Raw genomic sequence first — 14972 nt, forward strand, 5'->3', positions numbered from 1 at the left:
CTGCGAACAAATGCTTGCTGGATGCGTGCTACATTTTCATCACTCGTTCTCGGCCGTCCAGAACTTTTCCCTTTGCACAAACACCCATTCTCTGTAAACTGTGTATACCAACGTTTAATACACCACCTATCAGGAACTTTAACAACATACTTCGTTCGAAATGCACGCTGAACAACTGTCGTCGATTCACTTCTGCCATACTCAATAACACAAAAAGCTTTCTGTTGAGCGGTCGCCATCTTAGCATCAACTGACGCTGACGCCTAGTCAACAGCGCCTCAAGCGAACAAATGTACAACTAAATGAAACTTTATAGCTCCCTTAATTCGCCGACAGATAGTGCTTAGCTCTGCCTTTTGTCGTTGCAGAGTTTTACCTTTTTGAATCACCCTGTATATATATACACTCCCGGAAATTGAAATAAGAACACCGTGAATTCATTGTCCCAGGAAGGGGAAACTTTATTGACACATTCCTGGGGTCAGATACATCACATGATCACACTGACAGAACCACAGGCACATAGACACAGGCAACAGAGCATGCACAATGTCGGCACTAGTACAGTGTATATCCACCTTTCGCAGCAATGCAGGCTGCTATTCTCCCATGGAGACGATCGTAGAGATGCTGGATGTAGTCCTGTGGAACGGCTTGCCATGCCATTTCCACCTGGCGCCTCAGTTGGACCAGCGTTCGTGCTGGACGTGCAGACCGCGTGAGACGACGCTTCATCCAGTCCCAAGCATGCTCAATGGGGGACAGATCCGGAGATCTTGCTGGCCAGGGTAGTTGACTTACACCTTCTAGAGCACGTTGGGTGGCACGGGATACATGCGGACGTGCATTGTCCTGTTGGAACAGCAAGTTCCCTTGCCGGTCTAGGAATGGTAGAACGATGGGTTCGATGACGGTTTGGATGTACCGTGCACTATTCAGTGTCCCCTCGAGGATCACCAGTGGTGTACGGCCAGTGTAGCAGATCGCTCCCCACACCATGATGCCGGGTGTTGGCCCTGTGTGCCTCGGTCGTATGCAGTCCTGATTGTGGCGCTCACCTGCACGGCGCCAAACACGCATACGACCATCATTGGCACCAAGGCAGAAGCGACTCTCATCGCTGAAGACGACACGTCTCCATTCGTCCCTCCATTCACGCCTGTCGCGACACCACTGGAGGCGGGCTGCACGATGTTGGGGCGTGAGCGGAAGACGGCCTAACGGTGTGCGGGACCGTAGCCCAGCTTCATGGAGACGGTTGCGAATGGTCCTCGCCGATACCCCAGGAGCAACAGTGTCCCTAATTTGCTGGGAAGTGGCGGTGCGGTCCCCTACGGCACTGCGTAGGATCCTACGGTCTTGGCGTGCATCCGTGCGTCGCTGCGGTCCGGTCCCAGGTCGACGGGCACGTGCACCTTCCGCTGACCACTGGCGACAACATCGATGTACTGTAGAGACCTCACGCCCCACGTGTTGAGCAATTCGGCGGTACGTCCACCCGGCCTCCCGCATGCCCACTATACGCCCTCGCTCAAAGTCCGTCAACTGCACATACGGTTCACGTCCATGCTGTCGCGGCATGCTACCAGTGTTAAAGACTGCGATGGAGCTCCGTATGCCACGGCAAACTGGCTGACACTGACGGCGGCGGTGCACAAATGCTGCGCAGCTAGCGCCATTCGACGGCCAACACCGCGGTTCCTGGTGTGTCCGCTGTGCCGTGCGTGTGATCATTGCTTGTACAGCCCTCTCGCAGTGTCCGGAGCAAGTATGGAGGGTCTGACACACCGGTGTCAATGTGTTCTTTTTTCCATTTCCAGGAGTATATATATATATATATATATATATATATATATATATATATATATATATATATATATATTGTTAACAGCTGCGGTCCTATCACACTTCCCTGTGGTACTACGGATAGTACCTTTACATCTGTCGATTTAGTTCCGTTAAGAGCGACGCGTTGAGTTCTACACGCAATAAAGCCTTGAATCCAATCGCAAGACAGCTGCGATACTCAGTAATTCATTAAACGACAATGCGGGACGGTGTCCAACAGATTAACTACAGCCTGCAATCTTTCAACTTTCTTTACAGTAACATTCTTCTTATTTACCCTTCCTTTAACATACCTTATTTGCCTCTAAAAAGTTTCCCAATGCTAGTCATGGTTCACATAAATCGAGAAAGCCTAAAGTAGTTTGTGCGTGAAAACCTTCGTACAACTGACGTAACAGTCAAAGACGGGTGTCAGTCGGTTGTCCCAGATTAAGTGAAACTGCTGAAACCACTAGAGTGGCTGGTAATGCAGACTCAGTTCGAAGCAGGAATCATCACAGAAGACAAGTTCACTCCAGTCAGTGAGATTAGAGGCCGGAGAAGTGTTTGGAGACGCAGCGGACAGCGTTGAGATGCCAGCCTGACTGTCACCTCCCACAACCAGCATCTTCAAAATGGTTCGAATGGCTCTGAGCACTATGGGACTTAACATCGGAGGCCATCAGTCCCCTAGAACTTAGAACTACTTAATCCTAACTAACCTAAGGACATCACACACATCCATGCCCGAGGCGGGATTGGAACCCGCGTCCGTAGCAGCAGCGCTGTTCCGGACTGAAGTGGCTAGAAGCTCTCGGCCACAGCAGTCGGCCAGTGATGCTCTGGAGCGCCACTTCCTTTCATAGCAGGAGCCTTTGGTTGTCATCCGCGCCACCCTCACAGCATAACGGCACATCGACGATGTTCCACGTCCCATTTTGTTGTCCTTCATAGCAAGCCACGCTGGGCTTACATTTCAGCAAGATAACGCCCGACCGCACACGGCGAGAGTTTCTATTTGTCTTCCTGCTCACCAAATAGCTTGGCCAGCATGGTCCCCCCATTTCATCGCAGTTCCGAGCATTTGGATCACTATGGGTACGGTATTTTGACCTTCTAACGGGCCAATTGGACTGAATTTGGCACGACATCCCTCAGGAGGGTACCCAACAACTCTTATCAGTCAATGCCTAGTCGAATAACTGCTTACGTAAGCGCTGGAGATGCGTCAAAGCGTTGCTGACTTGCTCAATTTGTAAAGCTCTTTGCCTTGAATAAATCATCCAGTTTTTCTGAAACTACAGTCGTTTGTTTGTACATGTACATCATATCTCCCCATTTCCGTCCCATTGGTATAATTGCTTTTTTATGTCTGAAAAGGAGACAGCACGAGCGTGGAGTCGGGGATTTTTCCGAAATTTTGTCTGGTGAAAGAGGACCTGTAACACCTCACGTGGTTAAAATATTAGGACGCACTACCCGGAAAATCCCGAGAAAAATCGATCCAAAGTTTCTTAGGTGACTTATGAGTATAAAATGTTAGTTCATTGCCGAGTTGCAGTCTGGCCCAGATGTTTGAGGCTCGGACTTTTACGCCAGAGGTCTCGGGTTCTATTCATCCTCTGGCACCTTTTTTTTTCTTCTGTTTCATTTTATTTCGTTATTCCACCAATTATTCAGAACGAAGTTTCCCAAACCTACATTATCTTCACCAAATTAGTTACATTATTGAATAAAAATTATTTTCTTTTTGTCCAACAACACAATTCATGGCGGTGGGTTTTCCATTTTTCATCGTAGATTATGTAAGGAGAATCATTGGGTTTTAAATAAGAAAAACAAATTCCATTGGGAAACATTCAATTTTTATACATATAATAAATATAAACAAGAAGCGCAGTGGTAATTATCATAAAAACAAAGAAAGCAATAATTTTTGCGACATCTTGCGCAACATATAAAAGCGGATGTTTTACAATCACAGGGCGTTTGCAATAAATCTGTACAAAAATATGCCCATTAACATTTACGAAAATGTTTTGAGCTTCTGATAATTTTGAGGCAAACCAGGCACATCGAATCATGTCTCGGAATATTGGTGTCAATAACTGATGGTGAATTATAGAATGAATTTTTATATAATCTTCCCGGGAATTAATTTCATGACCCTCCTGTAACAATGCGCTGCAATTTTGCAAGCAACAGAATAAAGGAAAAAAGTGCCAGAGGAGGGATCGAACCCGAGACCTCTGGCGTAAGGGTCCGAGAGCTAACCACGTAGGCCAGACGGCGGCTCGGCAATGGACTAACATTTTATACTCATAAGTCACCTTAGAAACTTTGGATCGATTTTTCTCGGGATTTTCCGAGTAGTGCGTCCTAATATTTTAACCACGTGAGGTGTTAGGTGTCCTCTTTCACCACACAAAAATTCGTAAAAATCCCGGACCCCACGGTCGTGCCGTCTCTTTGTAAGAGTGCATTTTTGTCATAGGTACTGCTTAACCCAGCTGTGACGAAGTTGTATGTTTTGTGCCAGGAAGCCACCCCAGAAAAGCAACTACGCACTGGGAGAGCGTTTTCTTCTTGGCATATTTAGGTTTGAGGGCAAGTGCACTTGGTGAATACAACAAGGCTGATATGACCAAACCGAACACAGCTATATCCTAAGAGATTGAAAAATCCTACGGGTGTTGGCTAGGGAGCGAGGCGGAGTCTGTCACAGCAGAGAGCCGCAGGAGAGGCGGGGAGGTTTTGACGGGTGGGGGTCGCGCCGGAACAATAATTGAGGCACTGTGAGGGCGGCGCCTGCACGAAAATCGATTTCCGGAGGCAGCGGCGCGGCTAGAAGTAGACACAGCCGGAGAGCCGGGGGCGGGCTGGCGGGCCCCGTGCAGTGCAGAGCCGGCCGGCTTAATTAAAACTGCACGCCGACAGCGGAGCTCCATCAGGCGGCGCGCCGGGGCCAGAATATACAGCAGCGCCCGTGCTGTGTCCGCGTCTCGACAATAACGCAGCCAAGCAGGGCCGGGCGAGCGCCATTCACCGATAGCGTACGCTCTCGCCTTGTACACCCTGCCGACTGGCCCTCCTACACATCTCCGTACTTACAGGATCTCAAACGAAGCGGCTGGCCAGAGCTGTACGATTCATCTCTACAAGTAAAAATGTAAATATTCTCCAAGATTTCATCACTAATCACTTTCCAATTTTATTCGGATACGTGTTCCTAGGTACCTATTTCCTTAATTCACTGATCAGCGAGAACATTATGGTCACCTACAAATAACCGGTATCTCCACCTTTCACTTAGGTAACAGCGGCGACGCGTCATGGCATGGAAGCAATGACGCCTTGGTAGGTCGCTGGAGAGAGTTGGCACCCCACCTACACACACGTCACCTAATTCCCGTGTTGTTGTTGTTGTTGTTCTTGTTGTGGTCTTCAGTCCTGAGACTGGTTTGATGCAGCTCTCCATGCTACTCTATCCTGTACGAGCTTCTTCATCTCCCAGTACCTACTGCAACCTACATCCTTCTGAATCTGCTTAGTGTATTCATCTCTTGGTCTCCCTCTACGATTTTTACCCTCCACGCTGCCCTGCAATGCTATATTTCTCATCCCTTGATGCCTCAACACATGTCCTACCAACCGATCATTTCTTCTGGTCAAGTTGTGCCACAAACTCCTCTTCTCCCCAATTCTATTCATTGCCTCCTCATTAGTTATCTTCAGTATTCTTCGCTAGCACCACATTTCGAAACCTTCTATTCTCTTCTTGTCCAAACTATTTATCGTCCATGTTTCAATTCCATACATGGCTACACTCCATACAAATACTTACAGAAACGACTTCCTGACAAATCTATACTCGATGTTAACAAATTTCACTTCTTCAGAAACGCTTCCTTTGCCATTGCCAGTCTACATTTTATATCCTCTCTACTTCGACCATCATCAGTTATTTTGCTCGCCAAATAGCAAAACTTCTTTACTACTTCAAGTGTCTCATTTCCTAATCTAATTCCCTCAGCATCACCCGACTTAATTCGACTACATTCCATTATCCTCGTTTTGCTTTTGTTGATGTTCATCTTATATCCTCCTTTCAAGACACTACCCATTACGTTCAACTGCTCTTCCAGGTCGTTTGCTGTCTCTGACAGAATTACACTCTCATCGGCGAACCTCAAAGTTTTTATTTCTTGTCTATGGATTTTAATTCCTACTCCGAATGTTTCTTTTGTTTCCTTTACTGCTTGCTCAATATACAGATTGAATAACATCGGGGAGACGCTACAACCCTGACTTACTGCCTTCTCAACCACTGCTTCCCTTTCGTGCCCCTCGACTCTTATAACTGCCATGTCGTTTCTGTACAAATTGTAAATAGCCTTTTGTTCCCTGTATTTGACCCCTGCCACCTTCAGAATTTGAAACAGAGTATTCCAGTGAACATTGTCGAAAGCTTTATATATAGGTACCTAAAATATTTAGAGGAATTATGACGCGGAATAACAACCCAGAAGGTTTTAACTGCAGACTTAATTAAGGTAATAAATGTTAGTGATATAAGTCGCTTCTGTAGTTGAATCGCCCGCATCTCGTGGTCGTGCGGTAGCGTTCTCGCTTCCCACGCCCGGGTTCCCGGGTTCGATTCCCGGCGGGGTCAGGGATTTTCTCTGCCTCGTGATGGCTGGGTGTTGTGTGCTGTCCTTAGGTTAGTTAGGTTTAAGTAGTTCTAAGTTCTAGGGGACTTATGACCAGAGCAGTTGAGTCCCATAGTGCTCAGAGCCATTTTTTTGTAGTTGAATCGCGTTGGTGAAGAGTGACGACGACACAAATAGAGTTGTGAGTGGGGCTTACAGCGACCTCGCTCAGACTTCCGTGTCGTGCTTTATGGAGCAGTCTCGCAGTGGAACGGGGCAGATTAAGCCGCAGCTCTCGCGTTAACAGCTGAAGAGCTGGCGGACTTTTAGGTCGGTTTTCGCGCAATTATCCGGCGCCGTGAATGCGCCGGCAACAAGTGGGCGCTAACTCAGCGCTAAGCGAGCGGCAGGAAGCGGCAGAAATACGGCGCCGACGAATAACATTACCGCCCCCAGCTTACGTCAGCTCAAACCGTCTCGCTGGCCGCGCGGCTAACCACTCCGCAGCGAGACCGCCTCGTGGCGCAGCTCAGAGCTGTGCAGGCGCTCCTAGCCAAGCTATCGAGCCACCTCTGGACTTACGGACGAAGCTATGCTGCTATTTAAATCTATAGCCTCCAAGTTCTCTTCCACTTACAAAACATTTCCCATAATACACAAATTAAAAAAGATTTGTATCACCTCTTCTTCCGAGTTCCGGAACCTGTACAGAAAATTGGAATAGAGATCAACATAAACATCATTTCTGCCATTTTTTCTGCTCATGAAAACGACACATTGCATGTTGTACCACCATACAGCGAGACCTTCAGAGTTGGTGGTCCATATTGCTGTACAAAATGTTCAAATGTGTGTGAAATCTTATGGGGCTTAACTGATAAGGTCATCAGTCCCTAAGTTTACACACTACTTAACCTAAATTAACCTAATACAAACACACACACCCATGCCCCCCACAGTGCACGACTGCAGCGCCTTAGAACGCTCGGCTAATCCCGCGCGGCATATTGTTGTACACATCGGTACCTCTAATACCCAGTAGCACGTCCTCTTGCACTGATGCATGCCTGTATTCTTCGTGGCATACTATTCTCAAGTCCACCAACGCACTGTTGGTCCAGCTTGTCCCACTCCTCAACGGCGATTCGATGTAGATCCCTCAAACTGGTTCGTGGGTCACATCGTCAATAAACAGCCCTTTTCAATCTATCCCAGTCATGTTCGATAGGGTTCATGTCTGGAAAACATGCTGAATCGTCGTCCATGAAGACAGTATGCTGCCGCCAGTATGCTGCCGATGTGGTTGCACTATCGGTCGGAGGATGGCATTCACGTATCGTACAGCCGTTACGGCGCCTTCCGTGACCACCAGCGGCGTACGTCGGCCCCACATAATGCCACCCAAAACCAGCAGGGAACCTCCACCTTGCTGCACTCGCTGGACAGTGTGTCTAAGGCGTTCAGCCTGACCGGGTTGCCTCCAACACGACTCCGACGATTGTCTGGTATGCATATGCGACACTCATCGGTGAAGAGAACTTGATGCCAATCTTGAGCGGTCCATTCTGCATGTTTTTCGGCGCATCCGTACAGCGCTGCATGGTGTCGTGGTTGCAAAGACGGACCTCGCCACGGACGTCGGGAGAGAAGTTGCGCATCATGCAGCCTATTGTGCACAGTTTGAGTCGTAACACGACGTCCTATGGCTGCACGAGAAGCGTTATCAACATGGTGGCGTTGCCGTCAGAGTTACTCTGAGCCATAATCCGTAGGCATCTGTCATCCATAGTAGCCCTTGGGCGGCCTGAACGAGGCATGTCATCGACAGTTCCTGTCTCTCTGTGTCACCTCCATGTCCGAACATCATCGCTTTGGTTCACTCCCAGACGCCTGGACACTTCCCTTGTTGAGAGCCCTTCCTGGGATAAAGTAACGATGCGGACGCCATCGAACCGCGGTATTGACCGTCTAGCGATGGTTGAATTTGAGTCAACACGAGCCGTGTACCTCCTTCCTGGTGGAATGACTGGAACTCATCGGCTGTCGGACCCCCTCTGTGTAATAGCCGCTGCTCATTCATAGTTTGCATGTTTGGGCGGGTTTAGTGACATCTCTGAACAGTGAAACAGACTGTGTCTGCGATACAATATCCACAATCAACGTCTATGTTCAGGAGCTCTGGGAACCGGGGTGATCTGTGTAATATGGAAATGGAGGAGGACATAGATGAAGATGAACTACTGATAGCCTTGGGAGAGCCATTCCTGACAAAAATCTACCGTCTGGTGAGCAAGATGTATGAGACAGACGATATACCCATAGACTTCAACAACAATATAAGAATTCCAATCCGAAAGAAAGCAGGTGTTGACGGGTGTGAAAATTACCGAACTGTCAGTTTAATATGTGACAGCTGCATAATACTAACGCGAATTCTTTACGGACGAATGGAAAAACTGGTAGAAGCCGACCTCGGGGAAGATCAGTTTGGATTCCGTAGAAATATTGTATTACACAACAGTCGCTGATTGACAGCCATGTAAATAAAAATTTACGTATCTACCAAAGAAACTGGTATTTATAGAGAAACCAGACGATAATACTCATCAGTAAACAGTTTAGTGTGCGCATGGGAAGCCTATTTGTCGTTGCAGTTGACGACAATTCCAGGTATGAGAACTAGAGCTTTTTGTTCTAGCGGACTGTATAGCTGTCAGCAGTTCTAGTTGTAATGCAAGGTAGGGCTCTGATATTTAATCTCATATTGCGTTAGGTTTTTAGTTTTTTTTCGGAAAAGAGCATTTATCAGAAGCCATAAGATGAGCGTATATAGCCATTCTCAGTAGACTGCCACTTGTTACTGCCCGGTATTGCGTTAGCTGTTTGTTTTTCAATGAAATTCTGTACAAAAAAACAAAGCCTATCTTAATTAGAGTTTATATACATGCACAGTTCATATGCCTATTGTAGATATCGTTTAAAACGTAATTTTGCTCACCCCAAACACATGTATTATCGATACAGTAAGACACACTAAATGCAGTAGAGAGGCACACTTCTATAAAGTACCTGCCTGACATTCCTGATGCCCATCAAGGTCCAGAAAATACGAGATACCTATAAAAATGTTACGTGTGAAACCATGGTGGTGCCTGGCTGAAATACGAAATTCCGGCTGTATCGACAACAGTACACTGCACATATACTGGACATGTTGAATATGCAACAGAAAAACTTTTAACTTATATTTCGACCTCAAGAAATAAGATTTTGCAGCATGTGTTGCCTCTAGAATGAGATTTTCACACTGCAGCGGAGTGTGCGGTGATATGAAACTTCCTGACAGATTAAAACTGTGTGCCGGACAGAGACTCGAACTCGGGACCTTTGCCTTCCGCGAGCAAGTGCTCTACAACAGAGCTACCCAAGGACGACTCACACCCCGGCCTCACAGCTTTACTTCTGCCAGTATCTCGTCTCCTACCTTCACATGTATTTGCTGGAAGTATTTGCACGAAGTTTCAATTTATGATGTCCGTGTCTGCATGACAAATACTGTCCTGCAATGCGTGATGTCGATAGAACATCCTACGACTAATTGTACGTTACTCTTGTGGTCTGACACATTGTGGCTTCCTCTATTACTGAGTAACGTCATAATTATTTACCGAGGTCTGAAAGCCTGTCCCTCGTCCTTGAAAATTACAAATATTAAATAGTCAAATAACATGTAAAATTCACTACAACTTCATAAAAATGCACGTTTTTTATTATATTATCTCTCAAATGTAATGTAAACAAAAGAATGTGACCAGTGGTGAAAAAAATATAGATAGGAAGTAAGCGTCAACGGGATTCGAAGTACTGCCTCATCCAGGACATTCCCGCATAGCGCGAACGCTTAACCACTTTTTTTATCTCATTTTGTCCGTTATTGCTCCTTACATTTTGTCCGGTGCCGACGCCCCATGACACCTGTTCAAGTTCATGATTGATCCGTTCACTCAGTTTTTTTTTTTAGTTATGTCAGCCCCCACCTTCCCGGCACCCAAAGAGAGGTATGGGGGCAAAGTGGGTAGGGGTTGCAACGGGAGGTCTGACCACCATATCCCGTTCCCAGCCTTGAGGAACCAACGAAAGCTTAGGGAATGTGGAGTACACGTACAATAAGCATCGTTTATTTATTTATTATTCTTTTCGTTCTTTTTTGTTATTTTCATTTATTTTGCTATTTTTATCATTAATACCACCGACAAAATCAGGAAACCGCCGTTACGTGAGGAGGACGACGCACTAAGACGTTAGACTAGGAAGAACACTCCGATTACCAATGAATATATCGGTTGTAAGTGGGGAAGAGACGGGGATCAACTGTTCGTGACAGAAAAACCCCAGCTCTAGGGCAAGTTAAGGAACACACTGCAAAGGAAATTGGAGAAAAATTGTCTATATTTTGGACTGCGGACAGCTACACAGTGCCGTTCGTTAAGGAACTTCCAAAAGTCAGGGACACATTTCCCACCATCAGCAAACAAGTGTCCACACATCCACTTCACAGAGTTCCTCTTTGCTTGCGGGAAGTGTGCCGCGTCCGGAAACAGGAGCAGCTGAGCAGCTACCTGACGAGGAGTCGCACGGTAAACGCCGAGCTACCGTGCCGCCGCCCAGCGGACCACAATGACCTGGTAGAGCTGGCGCCTTCCCACAGATACACTACTGGCCATTAAAATTGCTACACCACGAATATGACGTGCTACAGACGCGAAATTTAACCGACAGGAACAAGATGCTGTGATATGCAAATGATTAGGTTTTCAGAGCATTACCACAAGGTTGGCGCCGGTGTCGACACCTAGAAAGTGCTAACATGAGGAAAGTTTCCAACCGATGTCTCATACACAAACAGCAGTTGACCGGCGTTGCTTGGCGGTGTAAGGAGAAGAAATGCGTACCAACACGTTTCCGACTTTGATAAAGGTCGGACTGTAGCCTACCGCGATTGCGGTTTATCGTATCGCGACATTGCTGCTCGCGTTGGTCGAGATCCAATGACTGCTAGCAGAATGTGGAATCGGTGGATTCAGGAGGGCAATACGGAACGCCGTGCTGGATCCCAACGGCCTCGTATCACTAGCAGTCGAGATGACAGGCATCTTATCCGCATGGCTGTAACGGATCGTGCAGCCACGTCTCGATCCCTGGGTCAACAGATGGGGACGTTTGCAAGACAACAATCTGCACGAACAGTTCGACGACGTTTGCAGCAGCACGGACCATCAGCTCGGAGACCGTGGCTGCGGTTACCCTTGACGCTGCATCACAGACAGGAGCGCCTGCGATGGTGTACTCAACGACGAACCTGGGTGCACGAATGGCAAAACGTCATTTTTTCGGATGGATCAAGGTTCTGTTTACAGCATTATGATGGTCGCATCCGCGTTCGGCGACATCGCGGTGAACGCACATTGGAAGTGTGTATTCGTCATCGTCACACTGGCGTATCACCCGGCGTGATGGTATGGGGTTCCACTGGTTACACGACTCGGTCACCTCTTGTTCGCATTGACGGCACTTTGAACAGTGGACGCTACATTTCAGATGTGTTAACGACCCGTGGCTGTACCCTTCATCGATCCCTGCAGAACCCTATATTTCAGCAGGATAATGTACGACCGCATGCTGCAGGACGTGTACGGGCCTTTCTGGATACAGAAAATGTTCGACTGCTGCCCTGGCCAGCACATTCTCCAGCTGTCTTACCAATTGAAAACATCTGGTCAATGGTGGCCGAGCAACTGGCTCGTCACAATACGCCAGTCACTACTGTTGATGAACTGTGGTATCGTGTTGAAGGTGCATGGGCAGCTGTACCTGTACACGCTATCCAAGCTCTGCCCAGGCGTATCAAGGCCGTTATTACGGCCAGAGGTGGTTGTTCTGGGTACTGATTTCTCAGGATCTATGCACCCAAATTGCGTGAAAATGTAATCACATGTCACTTGTAGTATAATATATTTGTCCAATGAATACCAGTTTATCAACTGCTATTTCTTCTTTGTGTAGCATTTTTAGCGTAGCAATTTTAATGGGCAACGGCCTTGTCGCAGTGGATACACCGGTTACAATGAGATCACCGAAGTTAAGCGCTGTCGGGCGTGGACGGCACTTGGATGGGTGACCATCCAGGCCGCCATGCGCTGTTGCCATGCCATGCCATGCCAATTGAGGAGCTACTCGTCGAATAGTAGCGGCGTCTGTCAAGAATACCATCATAAAGACAGGTCGAGCGGTGTGCTGACCCCACGCCCGTCCTCTCCGCATCCTCCACTGAGGATGACACGACGGTCGGATGATCCCGTTAGGGCAGTCGTGGCCTGAAGACGGAGTAGCAATTTTAATGGCCAGTGGTATAATCAGTTACGTAACAGACGCGTGGAGCTTTCCTGGAGATTTTCTCGGAATCGCCAGTGCAGTACACCTTGTTCTGGTGGCCTACTGAAGGTGGACAAAGCTGGAAGTAAATCCGTGAGCCCAACGTCTTGGCCCGCCCTTCTGAAATATCTGATGTGCTTGACGTGACAAAATATGGCGGCCGGTGTTGGTTACTGGTCACGCCCAAAGCGCTGTTACCGCGTAGATAGCCTGTCTATCTTGATGATACACCTCTTTGGTTCGTCCTGTAGGTGTCGCGGTCCGCACGGTTGTAGTACGAAGCGGACGAAGGAGACATATTGAGTCCATTAAGACGAATCAGACTCTATCTGTGACTGCGCTATTAACAGCAGTGTCGACAGTTTTGTGGCGTTGCACTGGGGTCGAGACGAGCAGCTCTGCGGGGTAGGCGTACTCACCCTCGTCCTGGTTGGAGCCGATGAGGATCTCGGTGTCGGTGAGGTCCTCGGCGTCGTCGATCATGTCGAGCGGGTGCTTGGGCAGGAAGACGCCGTCGATGGTGGGCGCGGAGGGAAAGCCCAGGATGCCCCAGTAGGAGTTCCACTGCTGCACCGAGATGGTGCGCGCGTCCACGGCGCGCATACACGCCATCGCCTGCAGCGGCGCCGAGTCGACGCGAGACGCGTTGCAGCCGCAGTCCTCCACCAGCTGGCGCGCCACCTGCCGGGCACAGCAGAGCAAAACACCTGTCTCTAGAAGTACCCGGAAGTTGTAAATAATGTAGTGGTAAGAACCAGGGTGATACCGTGGGGAGACAAGGGGGAGCCTGGAGAGATACAAGCACAGGGGGGGGGGGGAGGAGAAGATGGACAAAGACGTGGGGGGGGGGGGAGGTAGAAGATGGACAGATAGATGAGGGGAAAATGGACAGCGTCAGAGAAGACGAGGCGATTGACCCCTTAATTGCAGATTAGAGCGCATTTTATTTCCAGATTTCCTATTTCACAATATGTGGAGAGAGAGAGGGGGAGCCGAAAGAGAAACAGACACAGAGGGGAGTGGGCAGGGGGGAAGGAGAACGTGGACACAGATGTGATGGTGGGAGGGGGGGGGGGTAAGTGCACAGATAGAGGTGGAAGATGACAGCGAAAGGGAAGAGGACGAGATTGTAAGGTACCCGTTACTTGCATATAAAAGCGCATTTTACTTTATTTCCAGGTTTGCCGCTTCACATACGTGAAGTGACTGTATCAATACTGCGCTACGTACGGAGTGAGGAGCGATTGGTAGGTTCCCACGCTGGCCGGCAGAGGCGGTTGGCCGTCTGGCGCTTTCAGAGCCAGTGGGATCTGATGCCGATCCAGAAATCTCTCATCGCGTCATCAAAGATATAAGTACATTTACTCTGGCGCGAATCAAGTAATTGATATTGTTAAATATTTATTAATAAAGGTTGCCTTTGCCACTCGGACATTAGGAGGACTCTACAGGTCATAAACAGCAATTTTTCAGTAATTTTACAGTGCCAGCAAACGTTGATTTTAATAAATAAATGAATAACTTTGGCACAACCGAATATGTACTATCTTACACGAGCTATACCGATGGTACGCTCACGTTACAAACTGTGCGCCATAGTCGACAGTCGCCGATAGGATGCCTTTAGATCTAGCCGTGCGGTAGGCCGTGCTCTCGTACTGTTAATAGTCAGCTGTTACGGCGTAAAGTCAAGCGCCAAGTCAGTCTGGAGCGATAGAACACAGACGGCTGTGAGAAGACGTGAGCACCGTAACCGACCCCGCTCCAGGATGACAACGCCTCCATGCGAAGAGGACATCAGCCCCGCGACCCACTGGTCCCGCCCCAATCCAATAGCAGCCTCAAGACTAGCAACTTGCATAGAAGCGTCAAAGCTTACTACTTCGCCTGAACCCTATAAGTACCAGAATTTCGAATTTATACTGAAGAACATTCCTTATTTAGCATGTCGCCCTTTGCTTGCGACACACCTGTATAACACAAAGTTTTGTATTTGTTCATTTCGTAATAAAATTCATTGATACGATTTGTTTGAATGTTGTCTTGCGATCCGAGAAAGCAATT

General features: G+C 48.0%; 1 protein-coding gene across 1 annotated transcript in view; it reads right to left on the bottom strand.

Annotated features, from left to right (window-relative positions):
- LOC124552681 (acetylcholinesterase-like) overlaps positions 1–14972 on the bottom strand; it is a gene marked incomplete at its 5' end in the record, with an annotated part of 512360 nt that overhangs the window by 362456 nt on the left and 134932 nt on the right. The window contains one exon of the mRNA XM_047127002.1: positions 13328–13589. Coding sequence (XP_046982958.1) covers positions 13328–13589 — 262 coding nt within the window. The remainder of the gene's footprint in view (positions 1–13327; positions 13590–14972) is intronic.

Source organism: Schistocerca americana, chromosome 10, assembly GCF_021461395.2.
Source record: "Schistocerca americana isolate TAMUIC-IGC-003095 chromosome 10, iqSchAmer2.1, whole genome shotgun sequence".
Lineage (NCBI taxonomy): Eukaryota > Metazoa > Arthropoda > Insecta > Orthoptera > Acrididae > Schistocerca > Schistocerca americana.